At 34.2% G+C, this 17873-nt stretch overlaps 2 protein-coding genes across 4 annotated transcripts in view; one reads left to right on the plus strand and one right to left on the minus strand.

Moving 5' to 3' along the window:
* TMEM167A (transmembrane protein 167A) overlaps positions 1–17873 on the plus strand; it is an 857923-nt gene that overhangs the window by 314512 nt on the left and 525538 nt on the right. The gene's annotated exons all lie outside the window — the stretch shown is intronic.
* VCAN (versican) overlaps positions 3138–17873 on the minus strand; it is a 110680-nt gene continuing 95944 nt past the window's right edge. For all 3 annotated transcript variants that reach the window (XM_050795156.1, XM_050795157.1, XM_050795158.1), the window contains 3 exons: positions 12916–13060; positions 5280–5462; positions 3138–5134 (listed from right to left, as the gene is read on the minus strand). In XM_050795156.1, coding sequence (XP_050651113.1) covers positions 5007–5134; positions 5280–5462; positions 12916–13060 — 456 coding nt within the window. In that variant the 3' untranslated portion in view covers positions 3138–5006. The remainder of the gene's footprint in view (positions 5135–5279; positions 5463–12915; positions 13061–17873) is intronic.

The following is a 17873-nucleotide window of genomic DNA, read 5'->3' on the forward strand; positions in this document are numbered from 1 at the left end:
AATGCTGTTGTTCCAGGGAACAAACTTTGAGGACCAATACTTTAGACAATTGCTCCTTTACTACTTTATAAAAAATAAATAAATAAATAAACCACTACATGAAACATACCTCTTATCCATTCTGAGTCTTAGGATACATTGCCATGGAATGCAAGAATTAGAACAAATAAAAGACAACTCACACTGAATAATTCTGATGCCAGTGTGACAAATCCTTTTTCAAACCAAGTGTTTATTAAACAAAAAAAAAAAAAAATTAAGGAGGACTTGACATGTCAGCTGAGAGGTAATTTGAAAATAACTTTTGAGAGATCACTGTGATTTTTGGCATATAACTCAGAAATTGCTTTAAAAAATGAGTAGCAGTGCACAATAAAACTATCATTTTCATCTACTTATGTAAACAGATTTTCTCGGTATTTAAATCTATCAAACAAAATGAGAGTGAAATGTGCTAAGCTATGCCACATTCTAATTTTAAGGAATATTTCCCTATGGAAATGCAGATTGGGAAAAACAGCCCTAATTACCTCATTAAGATATATTTCCAACAAAATTTTACAATTTGTGTAATATTTCAAACGTTATAATAGCTTTATATTGTTTTGATCAATTGTATATTAGTAAGCTACAAAAATAACTCAGTCCAGGAAAATTTTAACTTTTATAGGATTATGTTCACAAGGAAAAAAATTTAAACTTTAAATTACAAATTTTGATGTACTTAAGTTTGATGGCTTAATAGAAGACTTCTAAGCATATAAATATATAATTTTTGATAACATTCTATAAGAGGAACTTAAATTTTAACATTAATCCTAAGAAAGTAAAAATAAAAAATTTTTGACTGTTAATAAAGACTATTTTTAAAAGAATGATGTAGGGGGTCAAACTACTATGATATTTAGATTATTTAGATTCCACTGAATATATCTGAAAGTGATGTTATACGCTTGTTTTAGAATGGCAATATTTAAAATAGGTCAAAAATTACATCCTCTATCGTTGTTTAACTTTATGATGAAAAAAAAATTTTTGTTGACAACTTAAACTGTGAGAGGTACACAGTTTTTAAAATTTTAGAATAAATACTATCAAAAATAATTTAAGACTTACTGCCTAAGGCAGTAAACTTTTAATCTTCAACAGGGATCATTTGATAGACTCAGACAGAACTCTGAATTAAATTCCAATTAAAACCCAGGCTTTGCTTATTCTGTAAACACCTCAACAAAACCATTCTTGTTCTATTTTGGCATTTGCTCTTTCTTGTCCAGCTGGGATCTAAACATACAGAAATGAGTAATAATGGGAAAAGATTATACAATCTTGAATGACTCACTCAAGGACCTTTATAAATGTTCTGTTTAGACTTGTTTCAGAAAAGAATCATTTGGGTGAATTCTGATTTGTTTAGAGCAAATGCAAGTTGCAATACAGTAAAAAGAAAGATGCACCAATATCAGTGCTAACATACATTGCTGACCTTTTTTTTTCCAGAAACAATTTCACTGCATTTCTAATATTAGGAAACATAAAGGAAAACACTTTACAAATGTTGTATTCATCACTGAGTCTTTAGCCACTTGATAATAACATCTTTTGCCCTTATCTAGAATATATTTTCTCTCACAGATTCTTTTCATAGGAAATAGTCATGAACAAGTCATGCACAAAATTAACCCTGAACCTTTTTACAACTACTTTATTTTTTTTCTCTTTATTTGCAAACTCCATGAGTTTATTGTACATGATATATGATTTCCGGGCAAATAGCTTAAGGCTAATTCAGTTCCTACTCTTGGTACTACATTGAAAATTTACTTAAGATCAGCAAAGGTCTACTTACTATCACATTAAAATGATGCATCCCTCCTTATACAGTCTCTCTTACCTCTTCAGTAATACAGCTACCCTGGAAGACCACCTCTTCTTAAATAGCCTCCAACGCAGGGGCACATTCTTCCCTCTGATATGACACTTAACCTTTAAAAATGGACAAAGAACTACTTCTTGCTGACTTTGACTAGTGTAACTCTTTTTTAATGTCTCACTCTGTCCCAGTATTCTAAACATCCCAGAGATTCTGTTATTTGTACCTAGATCCAGCAATAATCTAAGAAGGGTATATATGCACAATTAATATAAATTCTTACATATTCCCTTGGATCATATTTAAATTCTATGTAAAAGATATGACAGAGTGCACACTAAAAGGACAAGCTCAGAAAGGAAAATAATCTCTTCTCTTCCACACTTATTCATGCCAAACTCCCTGTATATTTTTGACATTTCTAGAAAGAACCTTAAAATAATTTTCAGCTCACCTTTGACCTTTATATCTTTGCTATAACTTCAGAGCATAAAATGTATTGATTGGTTCTTGCAGATTATCAATAAAGATATTGAATAGAATGGTTCTATGATAATTTCAATGGGATGCAGCCAGTATAAAAACTTTATGTAGGCAAAATCCTGTCTACCTCATTCACTGGTGAATCTTCAGAGCCTATTACAGTGCCTGGCACACATTAAATACTTAAATAATGAATGAATGAAAACTGAAGGAATGGATGGATATCTGAATGGATGATAACTTTATATTTTTGACAGTTTCTGATAATTATTTGCATATGATTTCCTCACCAGTAAATTAACCCCTTAAATGTGTAACAATCAGGGATATAATATTTTATATTTTTCTTGGAAATGCTGTGTAGGCTGTAGGGATCTCCTGCTTCTGCTACACACTAACTGCATGACTTTGGACAAATAATGAGCCCTCTATGCCTGATCCCTCATCAATCAGTAATGATGACCCCTGTTTCATAAGCTTGTTGTGATATATTACGTGTGAAACACTTGCCTTCGTTCCTAGGAAGATTTCTGTGATGTGAGCTATCACTTTTTCCATTGCATATTTTTCATATTTGAAATTAATACATAGTATTCAGATAAAAACATTATCAGAATTATTATCGCAACTTTTGCAGGTATATATATAATCATTTCTTTGCTTGCCACAGAATCATTTCATCCAGGCTAGAAGCTTGCTCTCCATGATGGAACCAGAATGTAAAAATGTTGGTGCACATTAGGATTTAAAGTTGTAAATAACCAGACCAGTCACAGTGTAGTAAAAGAAGGATTTTAGGTTTCTTTGGTGAAACAAAAGCAGATATAAAAAGTTACAAAGATTTTAGATTTTCATTCACAAAAAAAAGTCATTCACATTTTACACTATACACGTTATGATATAAATACAGGAAAGTATTATGTGCATTGTAATGAGAAAAGAAAAATAGAAACCTAATAGATCAACACAGTGTTGTTCTGTGCTCTAAAATACCTAAAGGTGGATTACATTTAATGCAACAACCAAGGGAACCTGCTTAAACATACTGTGTATTATTGTAGCTAGAGTCATTCCTTCTAAGCCAAAGAGGTTTTATAAAAAAGAATCAATATTGGGCCAATCTCTGGGTGCCCTTTTTCTCTTTTTCTATGTGCATTTTATTTTTTGTCTACTCTTCTTCAAGTTGCTCTAAACTGAAATTAGGGAAAGAGTCTTAATTTCCATTACAGGTTTTTCTTTAAACATTAAATTAAGTGGATAAGGATTCAAAGTCATCTTCAGCAGTCACTTTATTCAAATAATGGGGAGAAAACAGAGTGGGAAGAGATGGGGAGAAATGTCAACACATACACTCCACCTAACAGGAAGAAATGCCCACACTATTTCTATGTATTCGTTCCTTTCTTAGAATGGGCAAACACCATTTGCTAAAAGCTATATACTTTTCCACTCTTTTCGTAATAAACACTTGATGCATTCTATCCATCACATTATTTAATCAGGGACAAAGTACCTATATTATATGATTCCAAATTGTGTGAGGAAAGTAAAAGGCTAACACTGAAAAATAACTAGCATACTATGTTCATTTTCAGGTCTTAGGGAAAATAACATCCAATAAATTAAATCAGTATGGCTTACTTCATTTATTTATGTATGCTTCACAGCTGCAGCATTCATACATGAACATTCAAAACTTTATAAAAGATTAAAATGGTTATATATACAAAATTTCTTTTTTTTTTTTTTTTTTTTTTTTTTTGCATGTGTGTTGTTTTAACAATCCCCCACCCTCCAGAGCCCTAGGTCTATATCCATATGAAATGCGTTGATCGGTAACCTTACGAGTTAGTTTTATGAAAGCCATTAAAAAGTAGACCTGGTTGAGTTAATTATTAGCACTTTGACCCCTAAAAAATGCTCCTGGTTACAGAAAAGTCCTCCATTCAGGCCTTTCTTGTAAGTGAAGAAAAAGGAATGCAGCAAAGAAGAGTTCCACATTGGAGTCCCTAGTTCCATCAGGATCCCATTTGCAGCCTTTAGCATCATGTAGAAGCAAACTGCACCTATGGCTGAGATGGGTGCAATGACCTACAAGATTTTGTGTTTTCTAGCTGTCCAGGAAAAGCCATCTTCAGTCTTGCTGACAGTCAAAGAGCAAGTGAAACCATTTCCAGCCTAAACTACATAAAAGCAGCCGAACCAATGATTAAAGACCGCTAAGGCTCCATAATCATCATTAAATATGCCCAAACTCATTGTGACTTTTTATTTTATATACAGGATTAAAATCAACATTAAATCATCTTATTTACATGGCCATCGGTGCTGAAATTGAACATTTTAAATAGTACAGTAGGCTGGTTTACATTAAGAAATGGACTGCACTGGAGGCAAATAGAAAACTAAAGAAATTAGATAGGCTGGAAATGCTTACTTTCTGCTCTCATTTTCTTTCATTTTGTCTGCTGTCTTTTTGAATGCCAATACTTTCATTTAAAATGTTTTGGGAGCACGGCAACCCAAAATGACTGAACGGTGGTCCAAAAATCCAAACCAACTGGTAATTACTTCTCGAGGTGATAGGAAAGGCACAGGAAGTTAGGACTTTGGCTGAAATGATGAAAACACATGTTCGCCATTTTAGGGATCAGCGCCTCGTCTCCTGCCACCTCCGGCTCCAACGATGATCATGTTTGGATGTATTTATTGAATTGTCCTTTGCTGATGAGGAATTTTTAAAGTATTTCATAGAATAAGTCCTTTGGTATGCAGATGCTACATGGAAGGAAAGAAAGAAAAAAAGAAAACACAACAATATTACTTGCTCCATACCCTAAACTGCCGATACCACAGCCGTAAAATGAAGGTGTCTAGTAGTTGTTATAGCACGGTAGTCCATTCTTTCTAAAGGACCACTTACGGTTCATGCAGGTAATTTTAGGTATAGCCCATCTTCCATTTCCTAGGCACCGGATGGTTGGAAGGTGACGTTGAATGAAACCATCTTTGCAGTGGTATCTAATCAGGGAGTTGATTTCATAACGAGGTTTCATCTTTCCAAAGGTCTTGGCATTTTCTACAACAGGGGGCTGGCCGCAAGCAACTAAAGGAAAGCAAATTGGGTTACTTCCAAATAATCTAAGTATTTCAGCTAATACGAGTCTCTTATTTTTCTCTCTTTCTTTATGGTACCAAAGTAAGCAACTTCATCAAAAGCAATCTTTCAGAATTAAGAATATGAAATTTTTCAAGAAAAAAATTTAATGTTGAGGCTCTGGGCCTACTTTAAATCTCAGATTATGCCATCTTGAAATTTGTTTTATTAAACAACCATAGGGCTAAATGGTCATACATTCGTCTACCCCTCTGGAAGGGCCACTTTTCTGACGAAAATTCCAAATTAAAAAGCATATTGTCTTCATCACCATCCGTAAGTTTTTATTTGTTAATTACCTTCATTGGGACAATAATGAATTTAACTATTACTATTACCTCCTTATAGAAACTTACAATCTACAGGCCGGTCATGGTGGCTCACACCTGTAATCCCAGCACTTTGGGAGGCCAAGGGGGGTGGATCACAAGGTCAAGAGATTAAGACCATCCTGGCCAACATGGTGAAACCCCATCTCTACTAAAAATACAAAAAATTAGCCGGGAGTGGTGGTGGGCACCTGTAGTCCCAACTACATGGGAGGCTGAGGCAGGAGAATCACTTGAACCCAGGAGCCAGAGGTTGCGTTGAGCCAAGATTGTGCCACTGCACTCCAGCCTGGAGACAGAGCGAGACTCCATCTCAAAAAACAAAACAAAACAAAACAAACAAACAAAAACCTTACAATCTACAATAACATTATAGTTTTTAAATATGGACAAAGACTCCTAAATACAAATATCTTTTGGTTCCATTTACGTTTATTTGCTCTTTTTTGTCTTCTGTATTGGTACAAGAAAAAGAGACCGTAATATTCATGCCTGAATGTCATAAATACCTTAATGAATATAAATTTAAACCCTTGAGACAGGTAAATGAGGGTAAAGCTTGGAATTCTTAACCATCATTTTAAATTTACAATGAAAAATTATAAATATCAATAAACAGCAATAATATAAGTAACAAAAAAAGAAGTAGAAGTAAAAGAAATATCTTCATTTTAAAATTCAAAAACTTGGAAAATTGATTTAATTGAATTTGTGTTAACATAGTTTTATTCAACATTAGCACACTTATTTTAAATGATATACTTTAAAAAAATCAACTTTGATTAAATTATTGTATTTTCCTATATCTCTTTAATATGAATGTAACTTAAATATAATTTTCCCTAAGTGGAAATTTCTATTGTTTAAGAATTCTGACACCACAGGCCCACAAAAACATGCCACATTCTCTCATGAAATATTGTAAATATTCAGTGGGAAAATGATTATCAGAAACCTTGGTACCAAACATTTGAATGCCAACATTCTAATATTAAAAGTTTACAGTTATTAAATATATTTGCATATTCAGAAGACTGTTTACAACCATATTCTTTTGCAATGACAAATTTTGGTTTAATTTAAATGTTTGACCTTCTAATTTACCTCCGCTTGACCTCAATCTGGATACCTGCACAATTTTCTTTTTTAACTTTTAAGTTCAGGGGTAAATGCACAGGCTTGTTATATTGCTAAACTCATGTCACAGGGGTTTGTTTTACAGATTATTTTGTCACCCGGGTACTAAGCCTAATACCCAATAGTTATTTTTCTAATCTTCTCCCTTCTCACACCCTCCACCCTCAAGTAGGCCCCAGTGTCTGTCCTTCCCTTCTTTGTGTCCCTATGTTCTCCTTGTTTAGCTCTCACATGTAAGTGAAAACATGCAGCATTTGGTTTTCTGTTCTTGTGTTAGCTTGCTAAGGATGATGACCTCCGGCTCCATCCATGTTCCTGAAAGGGACATGATCTCATTCTTTTTTATGGCTGCATCGTATTCCATGGTGCACACTTCTTTTATTGTAATATGAAAAGCCTATACTAGGGTCCAGATAATAGCAAGTATCAGATGGAATAAGACCAAAGTGATAGAGAAGGTTAAAAATGATCAATTCAATAATTCAATACACTTGATTTGGTGCTAACAAATTTGAAGTCATTTTTATACTTTTGAGGAAATAATTGTATAGATTTCTTCTAAAACTAAATATGAAGACTTATTAAAAAGCTAAAATAATTCAGTGAGTGTGGTATTGGCAAGGACAGGAAAATAGACCAGAAACAGATTTATACACATATGCTTGATATTTGAAAGAGGCAACATGGCAGAGCAGAGGGACAGTGTAGTCTTTTCATTTGAACACTTGTGTATTCATACGGAAAAAAATAAACTTGGTTCTGTACTTCAGAGAATACATTAAAAATAAATTCTAGATGGTTGAAATATATAAACACAAAAGGCAAAACTATAAAACATTTAGAAACTATAGAATATCTTTATGACTTCAGGATAGTGTCAACCAAAATTAAGGCTGTTGAGGCAGAAATAATTTGATAAAGGTTTATTGGAAGCGAAATGCGAGGATCTACCTGGGAAGACACACCACAAAGTTGGGCATATTCCAGAATCTGCTACAGGTTGGAAGGCTTTTATGGGGAAGTTCAGAAGGGAGGCCAACTCCTCAGACCCGAGTTGTGATTTTCATTGGAGGGTACAAGACAGAGGTTATAATCATTGGCTACAGACTACAAAATACAAGCTAAAATGTTCTATGTGCAAAACAATCAGTAAAACCTCATGATTCACAAACAAATCAGTGTTTTTCCAGTGTCAGTACGCTACATATTAATCAGTATGTCAACAGTTTAAGGAATTCATGATAAGATTTGAGGAACTCACGATAAAACTGTTTACTCAGGGACAGGATGTAAGCCATGAATCATAAGACCTCCCCCAGGTGGATTAATTTGGAAGCCTGCCAATGTGACCTGTAGGTTATCAGTAGGTAAAGATTTCTTAAAATACAAAAAAGATTAGATCATAAAGGAAAAAACATCAATAAAATTAAGAATTCTGTTCATCAGAAAATTTTAGGTAAGGGTGAACTCAAGTGACAAACTGGGAGAACATATTTGCAACATATAAAATTGTCAAGGGATTAGTAACCAGAATATAAAAAGAACTCCTACAAATTAGTATGTATAAGATTATAAGTAAACAATTTTCAAAAATAACCAAAAGATATGAACAGAAACTTTACAAAAGTAGAGCTTCAGGTGATTGATAAATATATGAAAAGATATTCAGAGAGACGTATCAAAAAATGTGAATTAAGTCACAAGAGATTACATTTTATACCCACCAGATTGGCAAAAATTTCAAAGTCCAATAGTGCCAAATGCTGGAGAAGATGTAGAGCAACAGGATCTATCACAGATTGTTGGTGGGAGTGAAAATTGGTACCACCACTTTGGAAAAAAATTTGGCTTTTTAAAGTAGATTTTATGGTACCTATATCCTATGACTCAGCAACTTCACTCCTGGAAATATATCTTACAGAAACTCACAAAAGTTGACCAAGAAGAAGTTCAAGAATGTTCATAGAAACATTATTTATAAAAGCAAAAACATTGAATATAACTCAAGTGTCCACTGACAGGAGAATTGATAAGTAAAATGTTGTATAGTCATACAAGCAATACAATACAGAAACGAAAACAAAGAACATGCCACTACATGCATCAACATGAATAAATCTCACAAACATAATGCTGAACAAAAAAAGAGCAAAGCACAGAATATATATAGTATGATTCCACTTATTTAAAGTTCAAAAATGTAAAAAACTAAATAATTTATTGTTTAGTGAAACAAGTGTATATCATAATAGAAAAGGGAAAAGCAAGGGAATTAAGTCATTATCTCGGTGGGAGTTGAGAAGTAAATGGATGGGATTGAGAGGAACCCACAGGATATTCCATAGATGTATGGATAGTATGCATTGAGGTGTTCTTTTAAAAAATATGCCTTTTGTATATATATTATAATTCTTTGCAAGTATTTAATAGTTAATTAAAAGGAGAACTACGTAGGTCTGTAGGTTTAAAATATCTAAAAACAGAAAAGGGTATCTTTTTAAAAAGCCTATAAACATTTCCAAACTTCCCCAAAGTACTGATTAGCAAAGAATTGACTGCACAAATATAAAAATCAGTGAGTAGGGGAGATAAAATACAAAAATAGGGTTTTTTTTTCTTCTTCTTCTTTAATGAGGTAGAATCAGTATTTTATAAAATTTGTTCTCCATTGGGAAATGTAAACAATCATGGTGTTTTTGTGAATCTTTTTTGGTATAGGGTAGTGGTTCTCAACGTGGAGCAGTTTACCTCTTCTGGAGACATATGGCAATGTCTAGAAACATGTTTGCCTTTTACAAGGCAGAGGGGATGTAAAAGTGCTACTGACATGTAGTATGCAAAGGGCAGGGATTATGCTAAACATGCTTTAATGCACAGGATAGCCTCTTAAAATAAAGAATTATCTGACCAAAAATGTCAATAGCTCTGCTGTTGAGAAACCCTGCTATAGGAAAAAATAAAATAGGAAATGTAAGAATGTATAAATCATAAAATGAAAAGTATGACTCCGGGGACCATTTGGAGACAAATGGCAAACATGACATTTGGACCGAGACGAACAATTTAGTAAAGTTTTCTATGCTGGAAAAAGAAAAACAGAAAATACTTGATTTGCTATTTTTACGAATCCCATCGCAGAGGTGCTGAAGTAAGGGATGTGGTCAGGAAAGCTTCTCATGTAGAAAAGGTATTGAGAATACGTGCTACCTTGGGTGAGAAAATAGCAGAGTAACGTACTCATTGCTAACAGCTGACTTTCATGAGACTCAGGCTTTGTGTATGTTAGTGTTCTCTTTCTTCTAATAGAATTTCTCATTATTGGGGTTTAAATCTTTACTAAAATGTTTATAGAGTGTGATTTTTAGTTTTATTATTTTTGTATCCAAAGACAAATGAATCAAATAGGTTTATATTTTGTATTTGTACTTTGTACTCTTATTTGAAGTGGGTAAAAGTCTGGGTCTAGGGGCTAAATATTCATGTGATAACACCATTATTAATTGCAAATAGGTTAAAATATTTTACGGAATTTCTATTTGTTTAGGGAAAATGTCTGTACAGCGTGCTTTAGAAATTGGCCAATGATAAACACACCTTTTAAAAAATTAGCTTTTAAAATACTTTCTGTTTAATGTTAACTAAACAATTCTCATAAAATTTACATTACACATGTTCTTGTTTTATCTTATAAATATTCAACTACAGATATAAGGATGGCATTTGTGTTCCATAGTTTACAAGCATAAAATAAACTTCTAAGGGAATGATTAAAAAACTCAAATGCTTTCTAAGGGAATGATTAAAAAACTCAAATGCCTATAATTGGCAAAAAACAGTGCCAATTATAATCCCAAAAGATACAATCTCAAAAGTCATAATCCCAAATTTTGAAATTCCTAAAGACCAAAATCCGTAGAGGTTAAAATCCCCAACATCTAAAGTCCCCAAAATCATAATTCTGAAATATGTTGAAATCCTGAAAGCCAAATTCTAGGGAAGGGATTAGTGCATTTTTGGTTGTATGCAGGATAGTTATATCATGTCAGGAGGAATCATTATATTACCTTGTCATTGTCTTTATTTGGAAATTTAAATAATGGTTTAACAAGATGCATGTGGGTGCCAAGCTGCAAGGGGTAGACTTGTGGACTTAATTTTAGGTGTCAACATGACTGGATTAAGGAATATCTAGAAACCTAAGAAAGCATTATTTGGGGCATGTCTCAGGGTATTTCCAGAGAAGATTAATGTGTCAGTGTGAGTGGATGAGGTGGGGAAGATCTGCCCTCATTGTTGATGGGCATCATCCAATCAACCAAGGGCCCAGAGAGAACAGATACAGAAGGTGAGCTGGTCTTTCTCTGAGAGCTGGGACAGACTTCTGCCACCACGGACATCAGAATTCCAGGCTCACTGGCCTTTGGATTCCAGGACTTACACACCAGAGGCCCCCCAGGTCTTGAGGCTTTCGGTCTCAGACTGAGAGTTACACTACTGGCTTCAGCTTCCTTCCTTGGTTCTCAACATAAAAAGGTTGACACTTCCTCAATAAATGAAGAGATGTTCTTTTGTACATCTCCATTTATGAAAGATAAGATTTCTCAAGATCTTGGCTCTTTGAGCGACTGAACATGCGGTGGTAACCCATCTCAGTTTTTTATCAATCTTGTGAAAAGATTTGTTGTTCATCATAGTATTTCACATGACCACCGTTATAAAGCTGGTGCACATAATTACAACCAGAGTGATGTGCGTTCATACATTTTGGGTTTTCCCCAACTGCCATTAGTATACCTGAGTGCTTATGCTTGAAAATATATGTATGTTTTTATTGTCTATTTATTTTATTGTCTAAAGTGGCTTATGAAGCACGCTGTCATGTTTTTATATGTTTCTCTAATAAATCATCATTTTAAAATGTAAATAAATGTCTTAAAATTTTTTTCTCTTTAAAATAAACGTCTTTAAACTTTGTTTTTTTCCAGAACTCTATTTTCAGGCTTTTAATCCTTTGGGATTTCAGCATTTAGGATTATGGCATTTGGGATTGTGTCTTTCAGGATTGGGGCACAGACTCACATAAAACAAAGGAAGGACTCAATGAGGACTGCAATAAATGGAGATTGCAGCCCCAACCAAGGGAGGGCAGTGGTTCTCAGCTCTAGTACTTGAAACCACTGACAAACTTGAATATGGGTCACATGGTACCAGGTCTTCTTATTTCTTAAAAAAGCTAGACATCTAGATTTTAAAAATATAGACAAGTATTTTATTTTGTAATGTTCTACTCATCAAAATAAAAAAAAAGAATTCTGTCAGGAGCGGTGGCTCACACCTGTAATCCCAGCACTTTGGGAGGCCGAGGCTGGCAGATTACAAGGTCAAGAGATCGAGACCATCCTGGCTAACACGGTGAAACCCTATCTCTACTAAAAATACAAAAATTAGCTGGGTGTGGTGGTGCACGCCTATAGTCCCAGCTACTTGGGAGGCGGAGGCAGGAGAATTGCTTGAACCGGGAGGCAGAGGTTGCAGTGAGCCAAGATCCCACCACCCAGCCGAGATCTCCAGCCTGATGACAGAGAGAGACTCCATCTCAAAAAATAATAATAATAATAACAATAAATAAATAAAAATAAAAAGGTCTATTGTCCTTTGGGCTGGCAGTTGTTCTTCTTAAAGATATTACCAGGCAGCATTCCTACATTAATGCCACGTTGTTATCTTTAAGGACCTGAAATCTAAGGTGAGAACATTGCTGAAAACAAACTTTTCAATCGTTTTGGAAGAGTGAACTATTCCAGAGCAACGAGAGATGACATCCATGGACATACCCAGTTTAGGTCTCAAACAATGAATTTGAATCACAAATTCCTGAATTATCTTTATAACTGAAATGAAGATTAAGTACACATTATTAACGGAGTAATCATTACCTGTTCCTTTCTTGCACGTATAGGTGAGATGGTAATTGCAGGGAACATCATTCCACTGGCCATTCTCATGCCAAATGATTACAACACAGTCTTCTCCAGCAGAAAAGAAGCTGTCTGGCTGGTTGGGCCTCCAATTCTCGTATTGCTGTCAAAATGGAGGGAGAAGGTAACTACTTGCTAGTCAAATAGTAACATAGGAGCAACGACGGTATTATATCACAATCTAATTGGAATAGACTCAACAATTTCTGTTGTTTCATATAGCTGAAATTATTTTGGTGGTAAAGAAAAAGACTTAAACTGTGAGTAGAAAATATATGTGTCTCAAAGTCTTTAATTCAACAAATGTCTACAATTTGGCAATGAGATATCATTGAGAAATTTTGGTCTAGTTATTCTAGATTTCTAAATATATAATCAACCCTCAATTTAGGAAATTTCATCATATTATTAATTCAATAAAATTAATGGAAGTAGAACTAGAGAAAAAAAATCTCATCATTTTAATCTTGTTTTCTTCTACCTCTTATGTGCACATATAAATTTATATAATTGTGATGATGGTTCAATTGAATTTTCAGCCTGTCTTTTCTTATCTTTACTACTATAAAGTACCTTTGTCTCATTTATTGTAATTGCTTTTCACCCAAATTCATCTATTTGGTTAAAAAAGTTGAGATAGTTGCAATATTTATTTTTTGTATTTATCTGACATACCTATGCTAATCATTTTATATACAACTTTTCAGAGCTAGTTTGTTTTAGATGTGATTCTTATCTGTACCATACAGTTGAGTTGTCCTTTATGATTTAATATGAAATGTTTTTAGTGGAAACATTTATGACATTTATGCATATTGATATAAAAAGATACGCCTTCAAAAGTAGATCTTACTATAGATTTTTTTTTGTGAAATGTATGTTGAGATCATTGAAAAGGATTTTATGGGTTTGACATTTCTCTGCTGGTTACCTTTATATATACGTGTGTGTGTGTGTGTGTGTGTGTGTGTGTGTGTGTGTGTGTATCCTACTCTGAGCAATAATATACAATTGGAAATATCTTTTGCCTTCCATCATATGTGTCATTCATTTAGCATCTACAATAGATGAAGCCCTTTTCTAGGTACTTAATATGCATTATCTGTTACCACAATCCAGCATAATAGGGAATTATTTGGACCTTAGAGATGTTACGCACCCAGGACTCTCTGGTTTAGGTTCATTTCTTTGTTACTTAAAAGATTGCCTCCCTGGCAATAATAATTGTGTAAAAAACATAGTCGCTGTGCCTATTCAAAAATAACAAACTTTGATAAGACGAAAATAATATTGCCCTATAAATAAGAGACCAGTTTCCCAGTCCTGGGTCCTCTTAACTAGAATGTGGTATGAGACAAGTTTGTTTGTTCAGCGCCTTTCTGGGTCAATTTGAGCATCACTTTCTCACCATGCTTTGCCTACTCTCATGCTTTATCATGTCTAGCATGACAACATTAGTGGTGACAAACTTCCAAAACATGCTAGAAATACAGATTTAAATTTATGTGACAATGGCTAATATGACTGTCTTTTCTGGGCCTACAGATCTGTTAGTCTTTCCTTGAATTAAGTTTAAAGTAAGTTTATGGTTTGAGACAATAAGTTAAGTGACTTTGTTTGGCAAAGAGAAAGTCAGAGATTAAAGTGTATATAAGATTTAAGGCAACTATTCTCAATTCAGAGCATCAGTGAATGCAAAAATGAAAAAAAAGGAGGGTCCAACTACTCTTACTACCTACTTATTCCCAACAGCACCATCACTATTTTTATGTCTTTTAAAATATATAATATGTCTGATCCATTTTACTGTATTTACCCAAAGTACTATACTTAGCTATCTGCAGTGTTTTCAATACCAAATGTTTCTTTTGTGTTTTAAATCTTTTCCTCCTACCTATGAAACTGAGATTTGTATGCCAATAAACTCTAGTTTAAAAACCAAAACAGTATAATTAATATACTAGAGGATGTCTGTAATCTTTCTTCTCAGAACAAGTGGTTTTCAAAACTTTTAAATATGGTAAAAAAAAAAAAAAAAAAAAAATACTTAGATCTTGGATAAAATAATTTGTGAAAAGACCTAAAGTTTGAAAACCTGCTTTTCTTTCAGTCTTCTAGCTTTTTGTCTTTTTAGATTGTGTCCTCCTCAATCCTGCCAGAATTAAGACATGAGACAAGAGATCACTGCTATGTAAAAAAAGAGTCTTTGAAGAGTGATAAACTTGCAAAAAACCAAGAGACCCTTAAGGAAGTTTTTTTTTTTTTTTTTTTTTTTTTTTTTTTTTTTTTTGCCAAAATACAGCATGAAGGGTGGTTTTATTTCTCGGGGGAAAACCTAATCCAGAAGTGAGGCAAATTTAAATCCAACTTATAGCCTAAATGGTCCCACTGTGTTACTCTCCAAATGGCCCGGAAAAGATGCTCAGGGGACCATACTCACTGAAGTACTCCTTGACTGGTAGGTCTCCCTGCAACCAGGAACTCACCTTGGCTCTGAACTGGCTTTCTAATTCTTTCCGTATTTTCCTTTTCGTTGCTCATTTCCCTCATCATCCCTCAGCCTCCACTCACCAAGCCTCCTTTTTACATTTTTGATACTCTCCTTTAGTAGATAATCAACAAAGCAGAGATATGTCATGTTCTGCCTGTTGCTGATACAGAACTAAGTTGTTTGTAATGAATGAGTTAAAGTAGGATAAAAATTTAAAACCAAAGAATAGGAATCCACTAAAACTAACAAAATCTATATTTAGTACTCTCTATGGTCAACGATTCCAGAGTTCGCCGAATATTAAATTTGGATTTAGGAGCTCAATATTTTCTAGCTTACTTTCCAACTAGTCTCTTACAGGAAACCAGTAATGTCCTCAAAGGTGGAAAATTTTCCAACGTCCTAATACTATGTGTACACTGTCCATTATTCCCTCATTCTTTGTCCCAACCTACACTGTCCCATCTCCCTTTCTTACTTTCTTTTTCTTCATAACATTTATCATATTCTAACATCCTATATAATTTACTCACTGATTGCATTTTTTTCTCCTAGTAGAATGTAAACTCATTGAGGACAGGGCTTTGGTTTCTTTGGCTCATTACTGTCTCCTCAGTGCCAGAAACTATGTTTGGCACATACTTATGTTTGTTTATTTATTTATTTATTTATTTATTTATTTATTTGAGACGGAGTCTCGCTCTGTTGCCCAGGCTGGAGTGCAGTGGCCGGATCTCAGCTCACTGCAAGCTCTGGCTCCTGGGTTTACGCCATTCTCCTGCCTCAGCCTCCCGAGTAACTGGGACTACAGGCGCCCGCCACCTCGCCCGGCTGGTTTTTTTGTATTTTTTAGTAAAGATGGGGTTTCACCGTGTTAGCCAGGATGGTCTTGATCTCCTGACCTCGTGATCCGCCTGTCTCGGCCTCCCAAAGTACTGGGATTACAGGCTTGAGCCACTGTGCCCGGCCAGTTGTTTAATAAATAGTTTTGATACTTAGAAATAATGAACCACAGAGGGTGTTTCATTCTTCCCAATCCACACCAATCCCTAATCAAACATCCTACTTGCTGCTAGCAAATAGGTGAGACAGGCAATTACAGACATAGCCAGTGGAAGTAAATAACCTTTCTGGAAAACAGTTGGCAATGCATATCAGGAGCCTCAAAAAGTTCTCGCTTTTGGACTCCAAAATTCCACTTCTAAAATTCTGTACTAAAAAATAATCAGAGATGTGAATGAGATTTTATATGAAATACTGTTTATTAGCAGTAAAGGGAAAACAATTTATAGAGTAAACATATGTTCGATAAATTGATATAGCCAGACAAATAGAATATTGTATCACCATTTAACATTTTCTTTGAAGAATAAATGAAGAAATGGGGGATAGTAAAAGAAGTGTTAAATTATTATATTATAATGATCCAAAGTTTACTCATGCTCTCAGATACAGCTGTGTGTATGGGTGGATGTATGTGTGCATGTTTGTGTTTGCATGTGTGTGTGCATATAAAAGACCAAAAGCAAATGTGGCAAAATCTTCCAGAGTTTATGTCTGAGTGATACGAGACTGAGATAATATTTTATTCTATATATTCTTACTCTTTATATTTTCCAAGTTCTCTAGAGTGAGCATTATTTTTCTAATTGCTAAAAATGAACTTTATAAAATGATATGTGCATTTCTCACAAAAAATACAAATTTCTTAGCTAATCATTTTTAAATCTAGTCTTAACAAATATCACTTCAAGTTACTAAAGTCACCTGACTGCCCTGTATTTTGCAGCTGACACTTCCTCCTGATCTGAACAATAACCATCTCATTTTCACACTGAAATGAGATTCGGATTCCATGCCACTAAAGTGATTCTCAGGGCTCAAATTGCCCAGATTCAGGCCTCTGGTAAAAGATTTAATTGTTTTGGGTGAGAATTACATTTGGCTTGCAGCAATGACTTAAAATGAGTGTTCCTGTTGTTGCTTGGCAGAGCTGTGTTTTAATGGTGCAGGACTAAATTTTAGATCTGTGGTTTTTACAAGAATGTCTGATACCCACAGACATGTCACACTACTACCTCATATCTGATCATTCCATTGTGCAGATTTATCTTGGCTAGGATGCTTTGATTTTGCTTCATGTTATTGCCAAACTGACTTAGCAAAGAAAACTCTAGTTTTCTTAACAACTTTCTTTGTGTCCTTCTGAATTCTTTACAGCCTTATTTAACATTACTTACAGGGAGAGAGTATTAAAAAAAATATTCAACTTTAGCTTCAATAATGTACTTTTCTTTTCACTAAAGTTAAATGTTAAGAAGGAATCCCTTCTCAGGGAATCAATTATGGGTTATAAGAATGTAACAGATCTTCTCGCACAATATGGTATCTCAAACATACAGGAATACAGATTCTTGGAATTAGC

Source organism: Macaca thibetana, chromosome 6, assembly GCF_024542745.1.
Source record: "Macaca thibetana thibetana isolate TM-01 chromosome 6, ASM2454274v1, whole genome shotgun sequence".
NCBI lineage: Eukaryota > Metazoa > Chordata > Mammalia > Primates > Cercopithecidae > Macaca > Macaca thibetana.